Source organism: Tenrec ecaudatus, chromosome 5, assembly GCF_050624435.1.
Source record: "Tenrec ecaudatus isolate mTenEca1 chromosome 5, mTenEca1.hap1, whole genome shotgun sequence".
Taxonomy (NCBI): domain Eukaryota; kingdom Metazoa; phylum Chordata; class Mammalia; order Afrosoricida; family Tenrecidae; genus Tenrec; species Tenrec ecaudatus.
The window spans coordinates 56,807,194-56,829,621 of NC_134534.1; the positions used below are offsets into that span (position 1 = coordinate 56,807,194).

Sequence of the window (22,428 nt, forward strand, 5' to 3'; positions counted from 1 at the left end):
ATGCTTTTGTTAGGAATGAGTCCACTGAGGGCTTATAGCAATGTTGTAGGTAAAATTAAAGTGTAAAAGCTTATAGCAAAGTGGAGGGGGGTGAGAATACAATCATGTCGTGCCTTAAAGCTAAAAGTGGACAGTAATTGTCAAGATATTCCCTAATGGTTATATTTAATATATGGACTATGGTAAAATATTGAAAGTACCACAGACTGGCAAAAGAACCAACAAATCAGTCTTAGAAGAAATGCCACAGAATGTCCCTTATAGACAAGGATGGCAAGACTTCGTCTCACTTTGAACATCTTGTCAGGAGAGATTTATCCCTGGAGAAGACAAGCTTAGTAAAGTAGCAGAGCAGTGAAAAAGAGAGAGACCTTTGGTGGGTTCGAACATACGAGGAATTGTGAGGATGCACAGAACGGGGCAGTGTTTCGTGGTGTTACATCAGGTCACTATGAGTTGAAACCACCACAGCACATAACAAAAACATAGTAGAATATCAGTATAAAAACTCTAAGTAAGAAGCGAAAAGCGACACAATTAAAAGTTACATTTGAATGGCATCCATGTACTGAAACTGTCAGGCAAACTGAACAGTCAGTTGTCACCAGAAATGATGGGATTGATGGTGGCCATGCTGCCTGGTGTGGACAGTGAAGGCCATCCTCAAATGACTTACTCTTCTCCCTAAGGGACTCAAGTACATACAAATACAACAGCATCTAATCTCCAGAAATCAAACAGATTTTCTGCTACCAAGGTGCTGTCCTGTGTCCAAAGGGAGACCCCGCCCATGGCCTATTAGGAGGAGGAAATAGCCTAAATCAATTAATACATTTAACAAACAAAAATGAATAATTATTTAAAGAAATAACTAGCACTTAACTCCTTTAAGTCCTTGCCGTCCATTAAAGAATTAAACTCCTTACTTAAAAATAATAATATAGTTCTGAATGTTCAAACTCATCCCCTTCCTCATACTGACTACAGTCTGAATGAGAAACAGTCTGAGTGGAAACAATCAGACTGCTCCGGCAGAAACAATGCACTATTCCACAAGTGCTGGGGGATCATTATGTGGCCCACACTGTGCTGGATGCTGCCAGTGCAGCAGTGAGATCAACAGAGCAGGCCTCTACCTTCATAGCATGCCCAGTTTTGCCTTTTGATGATTCTGGCAGTAGAGATACCTAGGAACCATAATCTTTTTTCTTTTTAAAAAATTCCTATTCAATGTATAACAATTATCTGTGAAAAAAATATTAACATTTGTACTTAGAATTCATTAGATTTTACCAAGACCAGATTCTTGGTATATTTAATGTGTCTCAAAAAAAAAAACAACAAAAATCCTCTCAAACTAAACTCATGGCCACCAAGTTAATTGTGACTTATAGCAACCTTATAGGATCCCTTCGGGTTTCTGAGATTCTTACTCTTTATAGGCCTCCCCCAGGGGCGAATGGTTTCAAACTGCTGACTTCAAAGTGAGCAGCCCCACTCGTAACCACTACACCGCCAGGGCTCCCGTGATGGCCTCCAAAACCACTGTTTATCTCTATATAAACCATTGCTGCTGCCATCGAGCTGATTTTGACTTGTAGCAAAGTGAGCACATGGGACAGATAGGGGAAATACAAATGATAGCATGTTATCCTTGTGTTTGACCAATTGTGTGAAACTTCTTAGAAGAAGGATGATAACGAAACACTTAACTATAATGTGTTGAGATATAAAAATCCATATTTATCTGCTTTCCAAAAGGATTTGAGGGAAAAAGTAAGAATAGCCTTTATAAGCCACAGTTTTTTTTGAAAGGGTGATATTATTAGTCTGAATAGCCTAAAAATAAATGACTGTATTTTAAATATACACTGAAGTTTTTAGCCAAGTATTACATATCTAAAGATCAATCGTATTAAAGCCATCATCACTATTATTATTCAAGAATAGTTCATCAAATTTATATTTTGCAAATCAAAATCCCACTGCCATGAAGTCACTTCTGAGTCATAATGAATTCCTGAGGTTTAGTTTATATGAGAGCAAATAATTTTATCTTTTTTCCTGAATTTAAACCTCTGGCCTTTTGGCTACTAGTGCCACAATTGTATTTAATAAATCACTTGAAAAAATGTTTTTAAACATTCTTAGAAATGTATAAAGGTCATATCCCTTATAAAGATGAAATTACACAAAAGACATGTTTTACTTTGATATCAAAAAATACCTCTGTTAACTATTCAAATGAGGGAGAAATTGTTTTAGTTGGCTCAGAGAAGTGGTTGGAAATAGGCCCTAAACATAGTTACAAAATATGGGATTAAGTCACAAAGTATCGCTACAAAGTCACAGAAATCTCTAGCAGTCAAAAATATCAAAATGTTGTTTCTCTACATATCCTCCATTTAGATCTATATACTTCAGAATGCAATGTTTCTATCTCTATAATGCTTCCCCAAAGAATCATGTGCTTTTTATTTACACCATGACAAAACATCAATTTTGGTATTCTTAAGGAATTCAAATTGTGTTTCTTGGAAATGTTCATAGAGTTTGGGGAAGAAAAATCTATCTGAAGGGGAAAGATTAGGGCAGAAGGGTAGATGTAGGAACGTTTCCCAACAAAATTCTCATAGGAAATTCTATCTTTGAGGAAAGAATAGGTGCATTGTTTGAAGGGAAAAAATTCCTTGCCAGAACTTTCATGACTTTTAGCCTACCAATGCAATTTTCAAAGTTCTTCAAACTTCTTCATAACAAGGCCTCGACCATCCTGTGTCCTTTGAGAAAATCTATCATGATAACTTCTTTGGAATTCCAGAATAACCTCTGAGCTGACCTCTCTGTCTTGAATCTAACGGGCCCAGGAGATGTCCCGAGAAGTAATTGATTTGATTGGGCTTTGCATTCAGGATTTTATTGCTAAATCCAAGACTTATCCCAAGTTATAATTCACTCCATTAAATCATCTTCATTAGCTTCAATGTTGTTTAAAAGTCTGATTGAAGAATGGGTTCATTGAGCCAGATGAACTTCATGCATCTTCTTTGACACCTATGTAGACTTTTGGTTATTTCCTTACTGTTTGTACCTGGTGAATAGAGACCAATAGCTAGGCCTTAAATGGCCACGTTAAAGCATTGAAGGCCCCCGGACTTTGTTCACTTCACTAGGATATAGACAATGGTTTGTATGAACCACACTCTTCCAAATGACTGAGTGGCTCAAGAAACTATGGTCCTATGCCTTCAAATCCAGAAAGCCAATATTGGAAGGTGTTTGGATTATAACTGAGGAGTATCTGTATCTGTACTTTCAAAGCCTATATGTGCCTGTACACTCACATTTGCATTGACACATACCCAAAGAAGCCCTGGTGGTATTATGGGTTAGGTGTTCAGATGCTAGCCAAAAGGTCAGTGATCCGAGGCCACCAGTTGCTCTGGAGGAGGAAGATGAGGCTGTCTCCTCCCGTAAGAATTTACCATCTCAGAAAACCCATTTAGGGTCTCTCTGAATGGGAATCCAGTTGGCAGTGGTTTTTTTTTTTTTATGTTTTCTTGGCATATAATACACATATCACATAGCATACAATTCAATAGTTTAATCATATTAAAAGGTGCTGTACAATCACCACAATGAATTTTAGGACGTTTTGTTCTTTCTTGTACTTATTATTATTAGCTCCTCACTTCCCTCAATCTCCCCTGCCACACCCCAAAGAAACAATTAATCTAATTATTGTCTCTATAGATTTATCTATCCTGGATTTCATCTACAGAAAAAGCATGCCACCGCCAAAATCCAACAACAATAACAAAGTAAAACAGAGAAAAATCTCCATCAAAAAGAAAGCAGAAAATATAAAAAAACCAGAACAAATTAAAAATGGACCAACAACCCTGTGGAAAATCCTTGCCAACTCATTGTGGTCAGAAGACCAAGCAGGAGACCACTATATGGCGCAATTCCATCCAGAAGTCAACTTGCTGAAAACAACTACCAAGATAACATTGTCTTGGAGAGGAAAGAAAGCAAGAATGAAACCCCCCTCATAAATACAGGCCACTGATGGGAAGGGAGGTAGGAAAACACCCAACACAAAACGTACAAGATGACAGCAATGATTCACAGAGCATGGTAAAACTCTGAGTGTCGATGGCCTGAACGCGCCCATTAAAAGACTGGCTCAGAAAACAACCCATCAATCTTTTGCTTGCAAGAGATACATCTTAAACTCTCAGACGAACATGGATTAAGAAGGTTGGAAGAAAATAAACCAGGCAAATGGCAACTTAAAAAAACAGGTTACAATCCTAATCTCTGACAAAATGGACCTCAAGGTACAAACCATAACAAGAGACAAGGATGGGCACTATATAATGCTCAAATGATCAGTAGACCAGGAACCAGTAAGCATAATAAATATACATGCACCTGAGAAACCCGTGAAATTTGTCAAACTATTCAAAAGATGAAAAAAGAAATCACAGACTCAACAATTATAATAGGTGACTTTAATACACTGCAATCAGAGAAAGATAGAGCACTGGGGAAAAGCTCAGCAAGGAGGCTGCAGAGCTAAACACTACAATCAGGTGACTGGACCTGATAGACGTTTATAGAGCTCTACATCCAAATGTAGACTGATTCACATTCTTTTCAAGTGCCCATGGCTCATTTTCAAAAAATAGACCACATGTTGGGACACAAGTGGAGTCTGAATGAATTAAAAACAGAGATCACTCAGACGTCCCTCTCAGACCACATGCCATAAAGGTGGAGATCAACAAAAAAAGGCAACGAGAAAAACAAAGGCCAACAATGGAGGGTGAATAACAATCTTCTGTGACATGAATGGGTACTGTGCCAGATTAGAGAGGAAACTAGGAATTTTCTAGAAACTAATGAGAATGAGTACACAGCATACCAAAACCTATGGGATGCGGCAATAGCAGTTATGAGAGAAGTTTGATAGTGATTAATGCATATAGGAAAAGGAAGAGGGACCCTGTGTGAGTCTGGGCACATTAGAGAAACAAATCCACAGAAACCCATATACATAAGAGACAGTTTTATATAAAGGGTAAGTGCACATCAAGAAAACACCCCAACCCAGTGCTGCCCAAGCCCACAAGTCCAACATTAAGCCCATATGTCTGACACTAATCCACAAAGTCCTCCTGCATCTCACAAAACACACACAATGAAACTGACTGCAGGGAGAAAGCCGAATCAGTGAACGTGTAAACATCTCAGCGCTGGCAGGGGTCTCCACATGGCTGTGTAAGCATCCAGGGCTGCATCAGGGTATGTCCATGTGGCTTCTCCTCAGGGATGTCTTGTAGGAAGTGAGCCTTGCCAGCTGAAGCAGAGAACTGGCTAAGGCAGCTGCACCCTGGTCCGACCATCAGAAAGCAAGAGACCCAAGAACTAGCAAGGCGAGGCTCACTGAATAATTTATATCTCTGACCTTCTATTAACCACACATGTGTTTATCAGCCAGGTTGGCACAATAAACCAACTATTTCAATCCACCCCTCGCCATCTTGGCACCTATACCTAATTCTATAGCCTCACAATTGTAATTAAATAACACCTACACCTTAATCTTATAATCCTGTGAATATATTCCCCCACCTATGAAAGTTTGTAGTGGGTAGGATATAAATTGGATATCCAAAATTGGGGGTTAAAGGCATGAAGTGTTTGGCTTACAGACCCCTGCCAGCACTGAGATGCTTGCATATTCACTGATTCGGCTTTCCTTCTGAAGTTGGGATCATTGTGTGTGTTTTGTGGGATGGAGGAGAACTTTGTGGATTGGTGTTAGACATATGGGCTAATGTTGGACTTGTGGGCTTGGGCAGCCCTGGGTTGGGGTGTTTTCTTGATGTGCACTTACCCTTATATAAAACTGTCTCTTATGCATATGGGTTTCTGTGGATTTGTTTCTCTAATGTACCTAGACTAAAACAGACCCCAATGAAATTAAAAGAGTAATCACAAAGTACTATGAAAATCTGTATTCTAATGAATTCAACCACAAGGAAGACATTGACAAATACTTGGAAAAAGAATCCCTTCCTAGATTATCCCAGATAGAGGTCAAGGACCTCAACAAACCTATAACAAAAGAAGAAATAGATATGGTTATCAAAAACTACCAAAGAAAAGAAAAGAAAAAGCTCCTCAGTTCACAGGAGAATTCTACCGAGCATTCAGGGAAGAGCTGACACTGATCCTCCACAAATTAATTGCTCCAGAGAATAGAAAACGATGGCAAACTCCCAAACTCATTCTATGAAGCCGGTATAACTTTGATACCTAAACAGGGCAAGGACCTCACAGGAATAGAGGGCTACAGACCAATATCTCTAATGAGCATAGATGCAAAAATCTTTAACAAAATATTGGCCAATAGAATACAAAAACATGTAAGACATATCACCCATCATGATCAGGAGGGATCCAATTCCAGGGATGGAGGGATGGCTCAACATCTGAAAGTCCTTCAACTCAATCCACCACATTGAAAAAAAATGGATAAGAAACATGATAATCTCAATAGACACTGAAAAAGCATGGCAACATCTAACACCAATTCCTAATTAAGGCACTCAAGAAGATAGGAATGGAAGGAAATTTCCTCAAGCTATTATAAGCTAGTTACAAAAAGCCAATAGCCAACATTATAGTCGATGGAGAAAAGATGGAAAACAATACCACTGGAAAAAGGAGAACAGACTAGGATGCCCTTTGTCCCCACTTCTATTCAACATGGTACTGGAGGTTCTTGCTAACAACATAAAGCAGCAGAAGGACATGAAAGCTATCCATTTGGGAGAGGATGAGCTGAAACTCTGGCTATTTACAGACGACATGATTCTATACATTGAAAATCTCAAAAGCTCCACAACAGGACTGCTGGCAGCAATAGAGGACTATGTAAGAATGGCAGGATATAAGATCAACGAACGAAGTCTATCAGACTGCTATATACATCAGGTGTAACTATGGAAGAGGAGCTCAAGAAGGTAGTGCCTTTTACAATAGCCAAGAACAAATTGAAATATCTAACAACAACCACAAAAGAAGGAAAGACAGGAAAACCACAAGGAAAACCACAGGACTCTACTACAGAAAACCCAAAGTGACCTCATGAATTGTAAAATCCAATAGCGTAAAGATTCCACTCTTACCCCAGGCACTATATAAGTTTAACACTATCCTGATTCAAATACCAACAACCTCTTCAAAGAATTGGGAACACTAACCACCAATTTCATATGGAGAGGGAGGAAGCCCAGAATTAGCAGAGAACTCCCTGAAATGAAGGACGAAGTCGGAGGGTTTGCTTTACCGGACTGTAACCCTGACAATACAGTGTTAATGGTCAAAACAGCATGGTGCTGGAATAATGAGAGACAACCAGACCAATGGAAAAGAACAGAAAACCAAGGAATAAAACCGTCAGCATATAGACAACTGTTCATCAACAAAGGCTCCAAAAGCTTCAAGTGGGAAGAAGATGCTCTCTTTAACACAAGTGGTGCTGGAAACCATGGATATCCACCGATAGAAAAATGAAACAAGATGTTTACCTCACCCCATGCACAAGAACAAACTCAAGGTGGATCACAAGCCTAGAAGTAAAACCCTAAACCTTCATGGCCATCAACAAAAGAATCATGACAAACCTAAGACTCTTGGCACAGGAAATACATAGGTTGACTGAAATAGAAAAGGATGCACACACAGAAGAAGCTAAAATTGACAAGTGGGATATACTAAGGATAAAACACCTGTGTACATTGAAATAGTTCACCAAAAGAGCAACAAGAAAACCCATAGACTGGGAGAGAATTTTTAGTATGTTTTGTCAGTGCTATACTGCACCCTGACTGGTTCATTTTTTCTTTGTGACCCTTCTGTAAGGAGATGTCCAATGAGACATTATGATTTCTGACAGCCCGCCACCATATAGTTTCTTCACCACCCTGAGCTGTAGCATTCATATCGTCAGTCATTTCTTCATGTGCTGAGCATCAAGCAGGTCCATATCATAAGAACTAATTGTTCTTAGATTGGGACTCTAAGTATGATCTCCACATCCATTCAGATATCTATAGCTTATGTCTCTGGTTCCGTTTAGAGACATAATTATTATTTTATATTAGAGAACATTATCAATCATCCCCCTGGCACATAAGGTAATTCTATTGATCGTGTCATTAATCAAGCCACTTAAAACATTGTTGAGGAAATGAAATTACACAAGTATAGGCTGGCTACGAACCCCAAATGAATTGTTGACTTGTATAAATTTAACTTGTAAGTCACCCGACACTATTTACACCAACAATGGAGGTTGGTGATAGGGAAAAACTTTCGATCACATTCATTCACAAAGGAAGAACCATGCCTATCAGATTAATACCTGTCATAATAAAACACTTGCTGCCATCGAGTCAATGCTGATTAACATCAACCTCCTGTGAGTTTTCAAGACTTTAAATTCTTACAGGAGAAGAAATCCGTCTTTCCCCTCAGAGCTGCTTGTGATTTTTAACTACTATGTGGATTGAAACTCAAAGCATAAGCACTATACCATTGGGGCTCCGGTTAATGAAGTACAGAGGGTTCAGACCTAGAAGCTTCATGAGAAAAAAATTTAGCACCCTGCTTCAGTACAGATTTATAGTCTTGGAAATCCTATGAAAAAGCTCCACTGTGTCCTGTAAGGTTGTTATGAATTGGTATTTCCTGGAAGGCATTAGATTGGGTTGGGATTAGTTGGGTAATACCTAGGGGTTGTGGATCATAGGTAATTCTATTTCTACTTTTTGAGAAAATGCCACGCAATATTTCATAGTAGTTTTATTATTTTACAGTCCCAAGGTCAGTGGATAAGGGTTCCATCTCTCCACATCCTCACCTGAGTTTGTTATCTGGGTTTGTTGTTGTTGTTGCTATGGGTTTTTGCTGTTGTTATCTGTTTTTAAATTGGAATTGGCATTTTTTTCAGGTTAAAATGGCATCTCGTTGCAGTTTTAAATTGCACCTTTTTACTGGTAATTGATCATGAGCATTTTTCATGTTTGCTAGATACTTGAATGTCCTCTTTGGTGAAAGTTATGCTCATGTTCTTTGCCCATTGTGTGAATGGGTTGTTTGTCCTTTTGCTGTTGGGTTGTTGAAATCTTCTATAGAATTTAGAGATTAGATTCTTATCAGTTAGATCCTTTCCCCCCCCAAAAAAATCATATCCCAGTATATGTGTTGTCTAATTTATCTTTTAATAAAATCTTTTAAGAACATACATTTTAAATTTCATGAGGTTCCATGAATCAATTTTGTCCTTTTATTTGTATATTTGTTGTAATGCTTATTAACATATTTTTACAAAAGATTACCTCCCTGCATAATCTTCCAGGAATTTTATGGTTTTATTTTTAACATTTAGGTTGGCCTTTAATCCATTTTAAGTTAATTTTTTGTGTATGTTGTGAAGTATGGGTTTAATATTTCTCCAGGTGAATATCTAATTTGTTAGCAAAATTTATTGAGATTGATTCTGCCCACAGAAAGAATTTGATCACTTGTTGAAAATCAATTTTACACACACGCACACACCATCACTACCATAAAACTGATATCAATTTATAGCGATCATATACAGGGTTTTCATGAGTATAAATCCTTGTGGAAGCAGACAACTTCATATTTCTCTGGAGGAGCAGCTAGTGGGTTCAATGAGCCAACTCTGGATTGGTCCAATGCCTACCTCATAGCTCAATCAGGGATTAACAGAGCGCTGGGTTTAATTCTGGATTCTCAATATTAGTCCACTGTCTACATGTCTTTTGTTGAACCCAAACCAGGTTATTTTAGCTACAATAGTTGCGATATTTTAATATTAGTGAGTGTAAGATTTCTTGTTTTGTTCTTTTTCTTATATATTACTTTCACTATTTGGAGTTTCTTTCCATATGAAGTTCCTCTTTAGCTTCTCCATTCAGTAAAGAATGGTGTTGGGATTTGAATTCAGATTGCATTGCACCTGTAGATTGTTTTAGGTAGAATAGATATTTCCACTTTATTAAGCTTTCCAATTCATTTTATTGGGGTCTCATACAACGTTATCACAATCCATACATACATCCATGTGTCAAGTACATTTGCACATTTGTTGCCATCATCATTCTCAAAACATCTGCTTTCCACTTGAGTCCCCAACATTAGATCCTCATTTTTCCCCTCCTTCCCCATTCCCCTTCCCTCATTAACCCTTGATAATTTATAAGTCATTATTATTATTTTGTCATATCTTACACTGTCTGACATCTCCCTTCACCCACTTTTCTGTTGACCAACCTCCAGAGAGGAGGCTATATGTAGATCCTTATCATCGGTTCCCCCTTTGTACCTCACCTTCCCTCCACCCTTCTGGTATCACCACTCTCACCACTGGTCCTGAGGGGGTCTCCTGTCCTGAATTCCCTGTGTTTCCAGTTCCTCTCTGTACCAATGTACATCCTCTGGTCAGCTGTATTTGTAAGGCAGATTGGGATCATAATAGTTGGGGGAGGAAGCATTTAAGAACAAGAGGAAAGTTGTATGTTTCATCATTGCTACACTGCACTCTGACTGGCTCATCTCCTCCCAAGACCCTTCTGTAAGGGGATGTCCAGTTGCCCACAAATGGCCTTTGGGTCCCTACTCTGCACTACCCCTCATTCACAATGATGTGATTTTTCCTTTTTTGATGCCTGAAACCTTATCCCTTCGACATCTCATGATCACACAGGCTGGTGTGTTTCTTACATGTGGGTTTTGATGCTTCTGTTCTAGATGGCTGCTAGCTTATCCTCAAGACTTTAAGACCCCAAACACTTATCATTTGATAGCTGGCAACATCAGCTTTCTTCACCATACTTGCTCATGCACCCATTTGTCTTCATGTCCGGAAGGTGAGCACCATGGAATGCCAGTTTAACAGAACAAAGTATTCCTGCATTGATAAGTACTTGAGTGGAGGCCCAATGTCCATCTGGTACCTTAGTACTAAACCTATAAATATATGCACATAGATTTGTTTCCTCATCATCATAAATAAATACATTTACATATGTACATGCCTGTATTTAGACCTCTATAAATGACCTTTACCCCCTAGTTCTTTCCTCTATTTCCTTTTACTGTCCTCTTGTCCCACTATCATGCTCAGCCTTCATTTAGGTTTCAGCATTTCCTCTCGGTTACATTACCCTTGCTCAAGCCCTACCAGGCCTCCTACAGCCTCCTCACCACCAATTTTGGACCACTTGTTCCCTTCTCCCTCTTCCTTCCCCACTCCCTCCCAGTCCCCCTCCCCCGTTTCCCCCTGAACAGTCAGCCCAGTTGCTTTCTCCTCCAGATTGTCTTTCCAGGTATGCTCCCTTCTTGATTCGCTCTGTTTTGGGGGGTTCAGACCACTGTGCCTCCCCACCACATAACCCCAGAAATGTCCTCTGTCTCAGTCTGCTCCAGCAAGGGGACAGCATGATACATGCTGTTGTCATTTGCCCAGTCTCCTCTGTGTCCCATTAGCTCCCATCAGGGATGTCATCCTCTGAGCATCATGTGCCAGCATGGGGCCCAGTCCTACTCTCTTTCTCTTCCTCCCCCCACAACCCCTGGCCTGCCTCCATGTGGGTGTGGCATGTTGTGCCTACTCCCCAACCTGCTCTCCGCCAAACCCACTTCCAGGGAGGGGGTCAGTTTGGCTGTGGTGGGGGCCAGCCCTATAGCTCTCTCTCTTCGTGCATTCTTCCATGTGATCCGCTGTCCTGATGATTTGGTGCTTCATGGTAAGCTCTGCATGACCCTTCCAGATTCTGTGGAAACAAGACCAGTACTCTCCCCCTGGGTGAATTAGTGCCCTGCTCCCTCCGTTATCATTTTACTTTCAACCCCCCTTTTATTTCCTCCCCCCTTCAACCTCTTTATTTTTGATATGTTGTTGAAGCCTGTTGGATAGAATTTTCTTGAAAATGTCATTTCTATATTTATAAAGGATACTGGTGGGGAATTTTTTTCTTTTCTATTTTTTTGCATGTGTGACTATAATGCTTTGAATGTGTGTCTCTCTCCTACAGTTCTGCTAATAATAAAATCTCAGATATCAGGCTTCTGAAAAAGCTCACTTGTACCTCTTCCAGATTTCCTACCCCAATGCTATTGGCCATTAATTTTTCCTTTTAAATAATTTTATTAGGGGCTTATACAACTCATATATATATATATATATCCATTGTGTCAAGCACATTTTCACACTTGTTGCTATCATAATTCTCAAAACACTTGCTTTCTGCTTGAGCCCTTGGTATCAGCTCCTCATTTCCCCTCCTTCTCCCCCTCCTTCAAACCCTTGATAACTTATAAATTATGATTATTTTGTCCTGTCTAACACTGTCCAATGTCTCTCTCACCCACTTTTCTGTTTTCCGTCCTCCAGGGTGAGGGTTATATGTAGATCCTAATAATCAGTTCCCTCTTTCTAGCCCACTTTCGCTCCCACTTTCTCTCTTGGTATCACCACTCTCACCACTGGTCCTGAGGGCTTCATCTGTCCTGGATTCCCTGTGTTTCCAGTTCCTCTCTGTACCAGTGTACATCTTCTGGTCTAGCTGTATTTTTAAGGTAGAATTGGGATCGTGATAGTTGCGGGGAGGAAGCATTTAAGAACTAGCAGAAAGTTGTATGTTTCATCGTTGCTACACAGCACACTGACTGGCTGGTCTCTTCCACGTGACTCTTCAGAAAGTGGATGTTCAGTTGCCTACAGATGAGCTTTGGGTCCCCACTCTGTACTCCCCCTCATTCACAATGATATGGTTTTTTGTTCTGGGTATTTGATGCCTGATACCTGATCCCATGGACTCTTCATGATCACACAGCCTGGTGTGCTTCTTCCATGTGGACTTTGGTGCTTCTGAGCTAGATGGCTGCTTGTTTACCTTCAAGCCTTTAAGACCTAAGAAGCTATATCTTTTGATTCCCGGGCACCATCAGCTTTTTTCACCACATTTGCTTATGTACCCGCTTTGTCTCAGCGATCGTGTCAGGAAGGTGAACATCATGGAACTGGCCATTAACTTTTTAATCTAGCACTTTGTAAGACTTTGGGTATATATCTCATATAAACAACTATGACAGAACTATTTAAAAGGGCAAGTCGGAGTTGTCTGTAAGTTGGATGTTCATAACCTAGAGACTACCAATAATCAACAACAGGAAAAATGTAGAAAAGAACAAGAAAACCCCATTAAAATAAACAACACATTACTAAAAACTATTGCATGATAGAAGAAATCAAAAATGAAGTTTAAAACTCCCAAGAATCAAATGACAGTTGAAACATAACAAGGTAAAAGTGAAAGCAAGTCAAACCCTTTGGAAACAACAAAAGCAGTACTCAGAGGGAAATCCACACATTAAAAAGGATGAAAGATCCCAAATCAGTAACTGACACTGAAAACTTGAATAAACAGACAAAAAGATCAAACCAAATGGCACCAGCGCATAGTGACCATAGGGACAGAATAGAAATGCTCCCCAGAGGTTCCTGAGACGAAATCTTTCCAGGAGCTTCCACTCTCATCTGTACCCGGAGGAGTGGCTGGTGAATTCAAAGTGCTGACTGTAGAGTGAGGAATCCGGTACACAACTGACTTCATCACCAGGGTGAGTTCCTTCCACTAATGAAAAGGAAGAGCAAAAATGGCACAAGCTACTAGTAAAAAAGAAAGAATAAAGCGCAGCATAGAATTAAATGAAACAGAAAAACAGTATAGAGTTGGTTCTTTGAAAGGATCAACAGAATAGATCCATTAACTAGACGAATAACTTGCTAGACTGACAAAACAGACACAGATAACCATATTAATTAATGAAATTAGTGACATTACAATTGATCCAAATAATGGCTAAAGAAAAGAATTCAAATTGTGAAACTCTGTCATCTATTCTCTCACAAGTGAATGAACAATTTCGATTCTCAGGTGCTCTATTAGGAACAATGATGGAAAATCTCAGACTAGCTTTAGGAAAAGCCAAGCATATTAGACTTTAGCAATAATAAAGTTAATTGCATTTTTAAAAGGAACCACAAACTACTTCTCTGTCTTCATTGTCATTCAACAAAAGATATTAAGTACCTTTGGGACAGCATAAATGCAAAGTCACCATAGCAACCAAGAGAGCACTATCAACTGGTGGCCCAGAAAGGGACAGGAAATGCTTTTATTAAGATGGCAATTTTAATCTCCCCATTGTTAACCGTAGAGAAACACACTTAAAACAGGAAAGAGGGCTATGTCGCCTTCAGCCAAGACTCGGAGGGGTGACCGTGAATTTTGCAATAAATTAGATCATCCATCTCTAGTAAAATGGTATCTAAGAAGTTCCATCAGGTACCTTCTTCCTACGTGGTTAGAGATAACTTGACTCTGTAACGGCATTCTGATAGTTTCCATCTGCAAATTTGATACAATGATACTTGGTGTCTCTTATTTATCTTAGAATATTTGCTTGATACCTTTCCCCCCACGTACAGTATCATCTCCGTTCTAATGCATAGTGACCCTATGTATGAGTGAAATGCTGCCTGGTCCTGCACCATCCTCACAATGGTTGTGAGATTTGAGCCTATTCTTCCAGCCTCGGTGTCACTCCATCTCACTGAAGGCATTCCTCTTTTCTCCAAGCATGATTTCTCTTTCCAGGGCCTGTCTCCTCCCCTATTCTGCAGAGGGAATTCATCCTACAAGCCCCAGGGGTTGAATGAAACCATGGATAGTGCTCAATCCTCTATATACCAGGTTTTTTCCCGTACATGTATATACTGATCATAAAGTTTGATTTATAAATTAGGCATGGTAAGATTATCAACAGTAACAAATGGGTGGATACCATATATGGTATGGGTACTTTGGACCATTGCATGATTCACATGCTGGATGGGACAGAACTGGACTCAGCATGATTTTATCATGCTACTCATTTAATACTTCAAACAGTGGCTGATGGTGGGTAACTGAAACTGCAGAAATTGGAATCATATGTAAGGAGGGAACTACAGTAGAGCATAAGATTTTGAGTGCAAGAATTGTTTCCGTGTCACTGGCCATACTACTTTAGTGTTACCACAATGGTAGATACATGTGTGAAATAAGAGTCTGCAGGCTAGACTGTACACAATGAAACTTGAAATCGTCTAATAAAATCTCATTCTAACACACACTTATCAAACCCTTTAAAAACAACAACAACAATTTTCTCTGTTCTAGTTCAATGCCCCCTCCCATTATATTCTGTAGGCTATGAGTGGGTTAAAGGTTAGTTCAGGACTTTTCCCTCTCATTAGTCCATGCTTACTTGAGTTATTCAAGCATTAGTAATGTAAGATGAAACTTTAGCCCACTGTGTTCAATTCTAGATTTTAAAAACCTGATTTGGATCCCAACCACAAAAGGAGAGTAGCTATGATACAGTCCATCTTTGGTTACCTGAGCCCTTAAAGTGAGTGGTTCTATTGGTTGTAAATTGATCATGAGGTAGCTTTAGTGTTGTAAAAACTGCTAACCGATTTATGATACAAAATGCAAAAGCCTGTTAATATCAGTTGTCATGTAACCAGGATTGATGCTAATGTGGAAAACCTCCTAGGAAAAAGTATGGAATCCATAAGACACTGGTAAAAACTGGGATTCTGGCTCACTGTTACAGCCTCCCATGGGTTCCTCTCTTGATTTTCACTTTTCTTAAGTCGTGAACAGAGACTGAGCACCGCTAGCAAGCACTGGTACTGCTAGTAGCACCTGCTCTTTGATGGGGACCTCTTCACCTGTATGTTGGAGAGGGCATGCTCTAAGAGAATGGCTTAGATTCTGAGTTTCTGGGCACAAGGGCAGATTCAAATTATACTTCTCCCCATTTCATGTTTTGGGGATCTTAAGAAAATTATGTAAACTCAGTTTTCTCATTGCAAAATGCACATCATCATGACATCTAACCCTTAGCATTTCTGTAAAGGTTAAATGAAATAAGGATTTAGCAGTGTCTGGCACAGAGAGAGCTCTCAGTATGTGTTAGTATTATTTTTATATCTCATCTTTTCTCATGATAAAATATTAGATTTATTTTAAATGACTTAAGTATCTCACTGTTCTCAGATTAACTAAGAAACACTAAGTAGTGGCTTCAGCTTTTCTTGTTTTATCTTTTATAGATGCAAATCTTTGCTGTGGTCTAGGAGCAGGCCATAGTGCTACCCCTTGTCTTGTTAATGAATCGAAGCTCTGTCCTTTACTGCAATAGATTGACCTCTTTGTCTGCCTACTCTGCCTGCCTGGATATGTGAACTATGTCAAGCCTTCCTCACCTATGAATACTTCCTCACACTGCTACCCTGCATTTCTCTCCCACACCATATTTGAGGATTTTATTGCAATACTCTCGGACATTTTCCTCTGTTTCTTTCCTTCCAATAAGAATTCTTGATGTGTTGATTGGGAGTGATCAAGATGCCTAAACACACACACAGAAATATAAGCATTGATGCTTGTATAGTTTAGCTTAGTGCAGGATTTAGCTCATGAACTCTCCTAAAAAGCATTAAGAATCAAAGCACTTGCAAACAGAAAGTCAACCAAATATTTGTTGAAGTTTCAAATACTTTTCTTATTCATTTCTAACAATTGTTTGGAGACAGAAGGAGCCATTGTGTGGGGTTATCTTTTGTCTTAATGAATGCACAGCTGACGATTCAAGAGCCATTCAGGGCACAGTCCTGACACTGGTTCTCCCCATTGGGTCCCTGAGAGAGTCACATGCTTCAGGCACCATTGAAAAAGAATCTTCTAATGAGTGTGGGCGTCTCGGTTGAGTCTCTTGAATCCCACTTACATCTGCCTTGAACTCGGATCCATCACGATGTGCAAGAGATTCCTGGGTACCTGGAAACTGGTCTCTAGTGAGCACTTTGATGATTACATGAAAGCCCTGGGTAAGAACTTGTTTTTTGTAATTTTACTTGAGAAGTCCTGTTCTTTTGTATGTATTTAATTTTTTTTGAGAAAATCCCCTTTGAGGACCTTGCATACTTATTTACTCCTCACTCATTTTCCAGGAACTTCCAGAAGTGTCCTCAGACTGAAGTACCATTCTCTTCTGAGATTAACCTTCTGTTTCTTGTCAAATAACCTATTTGCATTTTGTTTGTAGCAATTCGACTAGATTGAAACCAAGATGAGATCTGCTCAAGTGCATGGGACTCCCACTGATTTCCAGTGTGGTTTCTTATCGATTGAACTTTGATTTCAGACCAAACCCACTGCCATTGAGTCATTTCCGGCTCATAAGCAACCCTGGAGGGCAGGGTAGACTGCTCCTGTGGATTTCTGAAATGGTAACTCATTACAGAAGGAGAGGGCTTCCTCTTTCTCTTGTGAAGCTGCTGGTGGTTTGGAACTGCTGACCTTGTGATTAGCAGCCTAACTATTACCACGATGCCACCAGGGCTTCAAATCAGGAATAAATAAATTGGAAACTTGAACAGCCCATTCCCTGATATTCCTAAAAACATGTTGTCATAGCAACTTATGTGCTCATAAAATAAGGAGTTCAATATACCGCAGGCACTAGAAATCTCCATTTTAAAACTCGATGCTTACCTTAATTAAAATTTAGTTTTCTCTTTCTGCTTTTGGGTTGTTCATTATTAGATCCTCATGCAGATACAGGAAGTTGGGGGCAGAGGGGCAAATGCTTGCTGAAGTAGAATATTCATTGTCCCATCAAGCTCGTGAGAGAAAGGGAGTTAGAACAGTGCAGACAGTAAGGACTCAGTTCTTAGTTACTTCAATCGTATTTTATCTAATTTCTAAAGAATGCCCCCCATATGTGATGACAAAACATGGGCAGAGTTTTTAGAAATGCCCAGCGCTGTAAAATGCAATCAAGAAAGCCATGCTTCCGATTGCCATCTTCGTTGGGGTGGCTGTATCTTTACTGACCTGTCCAGAAACCTTATGGAAGAGGTTCTAGTTTGTCGATAAAGTGAACCAAACCATATCTTTGTTGCCTGGAGAGCTACGAGAATCTTTGGGGATAGATCCATAGGCTGAGATTTGCTTTAGAGCTGAGAAGAATACAAGACAGTCTCAACGCGAGACTTCCTAATTCAGCTGTGTCCAAGTTTTAAGGCCCGCCAGCAAACTCAACAAATGCAGATTTTCTGTCTCTAACTCAAAGATTTTTATTTAGTAAGAGAAATGTTGTTCTATATCACAAGAAAGAACAGAAGGTTAATCACATTAGAAGCACACGAGTTATAGTTTTCAATTAACTGTAACTCTTCAAGTCTTTTTTTTAGCACACATATATGTTTACACACACACTTAATAACGAGAAGTAGTTCTAAGTAGAATTTTCTTTTATATTTCCGGGCAGACTTTAAAGAATTCTATTCTTTATTCATGCTCACTTGTAAGTATATAGATCTTGGAGCAATGTGACAAAATTTATTTCCTGCCAGGTAGACTTAGGAAGTCACACACACACAAAAGAAATAACATTCTATCATGAATGGTAGGAAAGGTCTTATAGCCATAATACATTACTGAGGGAGAAAAATACCATAGAATGGTGTATGTATATTTTATGATGTCATTTTAAAAGCATACTTATTATATATACACACATACATATATATTATTTGTACCAACTAAAATGTATAAAATTATCTATGCAAAACTACAGTTAATTTTCCATGATAATAGGGAACAGATATGGTAAAAATATTGTATTAGGTGGAAGACATTTTTAAAACTTTGGGCAGTACAAGAAACAAAACATAAAACATTGCAGCCCATGCCTAGGTCTTTTTATTAGATGGTGAAATGTGTGGGGTGTGGGGGAGACGCTTTGTAGTGAGTTGGACTACCTATCACCTAGGCACCTGAGGCTCAGCTGAGAGGAGAATGTGATCACATATGTTCTCCCCAAGTCCCTGTCCCAGTCACCCCAATTCTAACACATTCTGCTTGGTTTTCCAGGTGTGGGTTTAGCCACCAGAAAACTAGGAAACTTGGCCAAGCCCAAGGTTATCATCAGCAAGAGAGGGGACACTATAACTATACGAACTGAAAGTACTTTCAAAAATACAGAGATCTCCTTCAAGCTGGGTCGGGAATTTGAAGAAACAACAGCTGATAATAGGAGAACAAAGGTAAGCTTTAAAGTTCTCCTCAGAGTTTGCTCAGTCAGTCCACTGCTTGAGAGAGAGGGTTCTTATCCCGGGTGTTCCAGAAGTCGACTCCACAGGAGATAGCTAGTATGAAAATGATTCTGCATTGAATGATCTGCTCCTTTTATCAACTAGACTCCAGCTAAGTTAATTATGCGAACATGTCATTACAGAGCATTGTGACCTTGGAGAGAGGCTCATTAAATCAAGTGCAGAAATGGGATGGCAAAGAGACAACAATAAAGAGAAAGCTGGTGGATGGGAAAATGGTCGTGGTAAGTGTTTATTGAAACAGAAAAACTGGTTATATTTTTAAAACATTCTCTTTTTCCCTTTGGAATATGAATGGGTGAAGTCACAGTTAATCCTGGGTGGTATTCAAACCGCAGAGTCCTTCCACTTCAAATGCTTCAAGGAGGCCCCAAATGTTAGAAATAACCAAGTCCTAAACCAAGTAGTAAAATGTAAGAAAGCATGAATAAATTTCACTAATTTGGATTCACAAGGAGAAAAGAACATTTGGATTTTACAAGAAAAAAACAAAACTACAGCAACAATCTCCCCAAAAGTTAATTTTAAAATATTTTAAGCATTATGCTTTACCACCCATAGTAACCAGATAATTATACAAACTGAGCTCATCAAAGACCTCCTTTAGTCAGCAGGGAGGGAAGGTTACAAAGCTTCCATGAGATGATCCCCAGACAGGACGAGAGAGTGAAGATCAAGATCTGGACAGGCCATGTGAGGAACCCATGACACATTCTGGCACCGTATTTCCCAAACCCCTCGCTACGCTAATGGAAGTTCTGAATAATCTTCTCCACCCAGAACCTTTAAAAAGGTTAAACCTTTAAAAAGCTCCTGTGCCTAGTTAAGAAGGAAGGGCAGTGTGTCTTGAATTTGGCCACATAGATTTGATCAAATTTCATTCCTTCTAGGAACTTCTAAATAAAATTATCTTGTGATACCATATGTCTTCCAAAAGCAAATCTTTCTTTAAGTAAGATGAGAATCTAATTCCTGTAAAAATCACTCATATTTTTTAAGTTAAAGTTCTATGTTCACTAATTTGCTTATACATTGAGTATAAAACATTAAATAATATTCTAGATATTATTTTCTTTAATACTGTAGTTCTTAACTCTAGCTGCACGATCTATTTTCTTAGGGAGCTTTGGATAGATAGATAGATAGATAGATAGATAGATAGATAGATAGATAGATAGATAGATAGATAGATAGATAGATAGATAGATAAGCAAAACAATAATAAGGTCCAATGAGGCATCCATTAAATACAAGTCTCTGGATGCAGGCAAACAAGGCGCTGCAGGGAAAAGAACCCTCAGTGCTTTACTTTGTTTCGTTCTGTTTAAATGTCACCCGGGTACTACAGCTACATAGACGACCTGGAGGGTCACAGCCAAACGCAGAGCCGCCATGCCACCAGGGCTTACGTAGATAATTCTGGAAACCAGCTTTAGTAACTTTATTAGATGCAAGTAAAACTATACATAAAAAGGTGACACTTTTCTTTTCCCTCCTTTGCAGTAACACAGGCCAACTTTCAAAATCATTTCTTCTATTCCAGGGGTCCTCATTCTGAATGACTGGAGACTGTCACCCTGATACTTTATTCCCTTCTGATATCAATCTTATGAGTTTGTTTTAACTTTCTGCTTTTCTTTCACAGTTGCTAGTCACTGGTTTCTGTTTTAGATGCTCAGTTCATCTCTCTTGCTCTTTTTAAGGAATGTGTGATGAAGGGTGTAGTCTGCACCAGAGTCTATGAGAAGGCCTGAGAAAATCACCACCTCATTGCGCATTTGGTGTCAGAAACCAGCTGCTTCCACCGGCAAAACCTGACTACGTTGCAGATTGTTTTTACGTTTGTCTTTGTGTGTCAGCTAGAAAAATATCTAACTGGAGAATTAATCAATCTGCAGCATTGCTTAAACATTTTCAGCTTCGTGTAAGTCCACCAGTCCTAAATAGTTGATTATGCCATTAAATTATCCGAGAAACTCTAATCCATGTTGTCAGTTGTGAGTTTGAGGTGATATTGAAGGGAATGGTGGTACTACAACTGATCAAGGATAGCAAATCGAAATGCCTTCACTGGCCAGGAGAGTAATGAACAAAAAGGATCCGAAGTTAGTCAATCCAGTAGGAGATGCTCTTGTGAATCAGGAACTTGGATGTTGTCCTTGGGTGCCACTGAGTTGGTTGCAGCTCATAGCAAGCCTACAAACAGCAGAATGAACCACTACCTGGACCTGCACTGGCCTCGCAATTGCTGTTGTGCTTGAACACATAGTCTTTACAAAAGGGAAGCAGACTCTGTTCTACTTATTTTTTAATGGTGGTGTAACTTATCCACAACAAAATATACAAATACAAGAGTAGACTTTCCTCTATTTTGACAAAACGCATGCACCCGTACAACTCATATCCTGATGAAAACCTAGGGTATTTCCTGAATGTCTGACATGCTTCTCAGGCTGCTTGCTAGCATCTGCCTCCTTTGACCTAACCTTCACCCAAAGCAGCTAGCATCTCTTTCCAGAGCCAGAGAGTCGTAGTACCTGTTTTCAAATTCATATAGATAAATCATAGATTATATACTCCTTTCTGTTATCTTTTTACACTCTGAAGAACGCTTGTAAAACTCACCTTTATTTCAGTATGGAATAGTTTCTTGCATTGCTGTATGGTATGCTATTGTATGAATATATGCAGTTTAAATAAATGATCATTAAATTTGCAGGTTGTTGTTCAGTATTTTTTTGTAATTACTATGAATAAAACTGTATAAGCATTTCTTGTGGACTTAGGTTTTTCTTTTTGGGGGGGTAAGTAAATAATTGTAAAAGAAAAATTTATAAAGAATTTCTTGACCAAAATTGAACAGTGAAATTAAACTAAATCCTTTATGAATCGATATGTTCTTACCCAACTGTCTGCCTGAAAATCCTTGCTTTCTTTTTTGACAAGCTTCTGTTAGCCAGCTATGTTAATTTTTAGAAATCATAAAAAGCCGAAGGGATGTTTTCTCTACTATCAATTCAGGATGTGGAAGTAAAACCAAGAAAAATGGTTCCAGCACAGAAAGAGTGTTGTAAAACGGACTTAAG

The 22,428-nt window shown here is 39.1% G+C and overlaps 1 protein-coding gene across 1 annotated transcript; it reads left to right on the plus strand.

Moving 5' to 3' along the window:
* The first annotated feature begins 16,977 nt into the window (after positions 1–16,977).
* Positions 16,978–21,096, plus strand: PMP2 (peripheral myelin protein 2). Its single transcript, XM_075550630.1, has 4 exons — positions 16,978–17,050; positions 19,101–19,273; positions 19,465–19,566; positions 21,046–21,096. The coding sequence occupies exons 1-4, from the start codon at positions 16,978–16,980 to the stop codon at positions 21,094–21,096; spliced, it is 399 nt and encodes a 132-aa protein (XP_075406745.1).
* The last annotated feature ends 1,332 nt before the right edge of the window (positions 21,097–22,428 follow it).

Excerpts from the sequence above, each read along its gene's own strand:
- PMP2 (XM_075550630.1), top strand. The coding sequence starts at position 16,978 with ATGTGCAAGAGATTCCTGGGTACCTGGAAACTGGTCTCTAGTGAGCAC. Across the intron at positions 17,051-19,100 it reads TGATTACATGAAAGCCCTGG|GTGTGGGTTTAGCCACCAGA; the intron begins GTAAGAACTTGT and ends TTGGTTTTCCAG. Across the intron at positions 19,274-19,464 it reads CTGATAATAGGAGAACAAAG|AGCATTGTGACCTTGGAGAG; the intron begins GTAAGCTTTAAA and ends ATGTCATTACAG.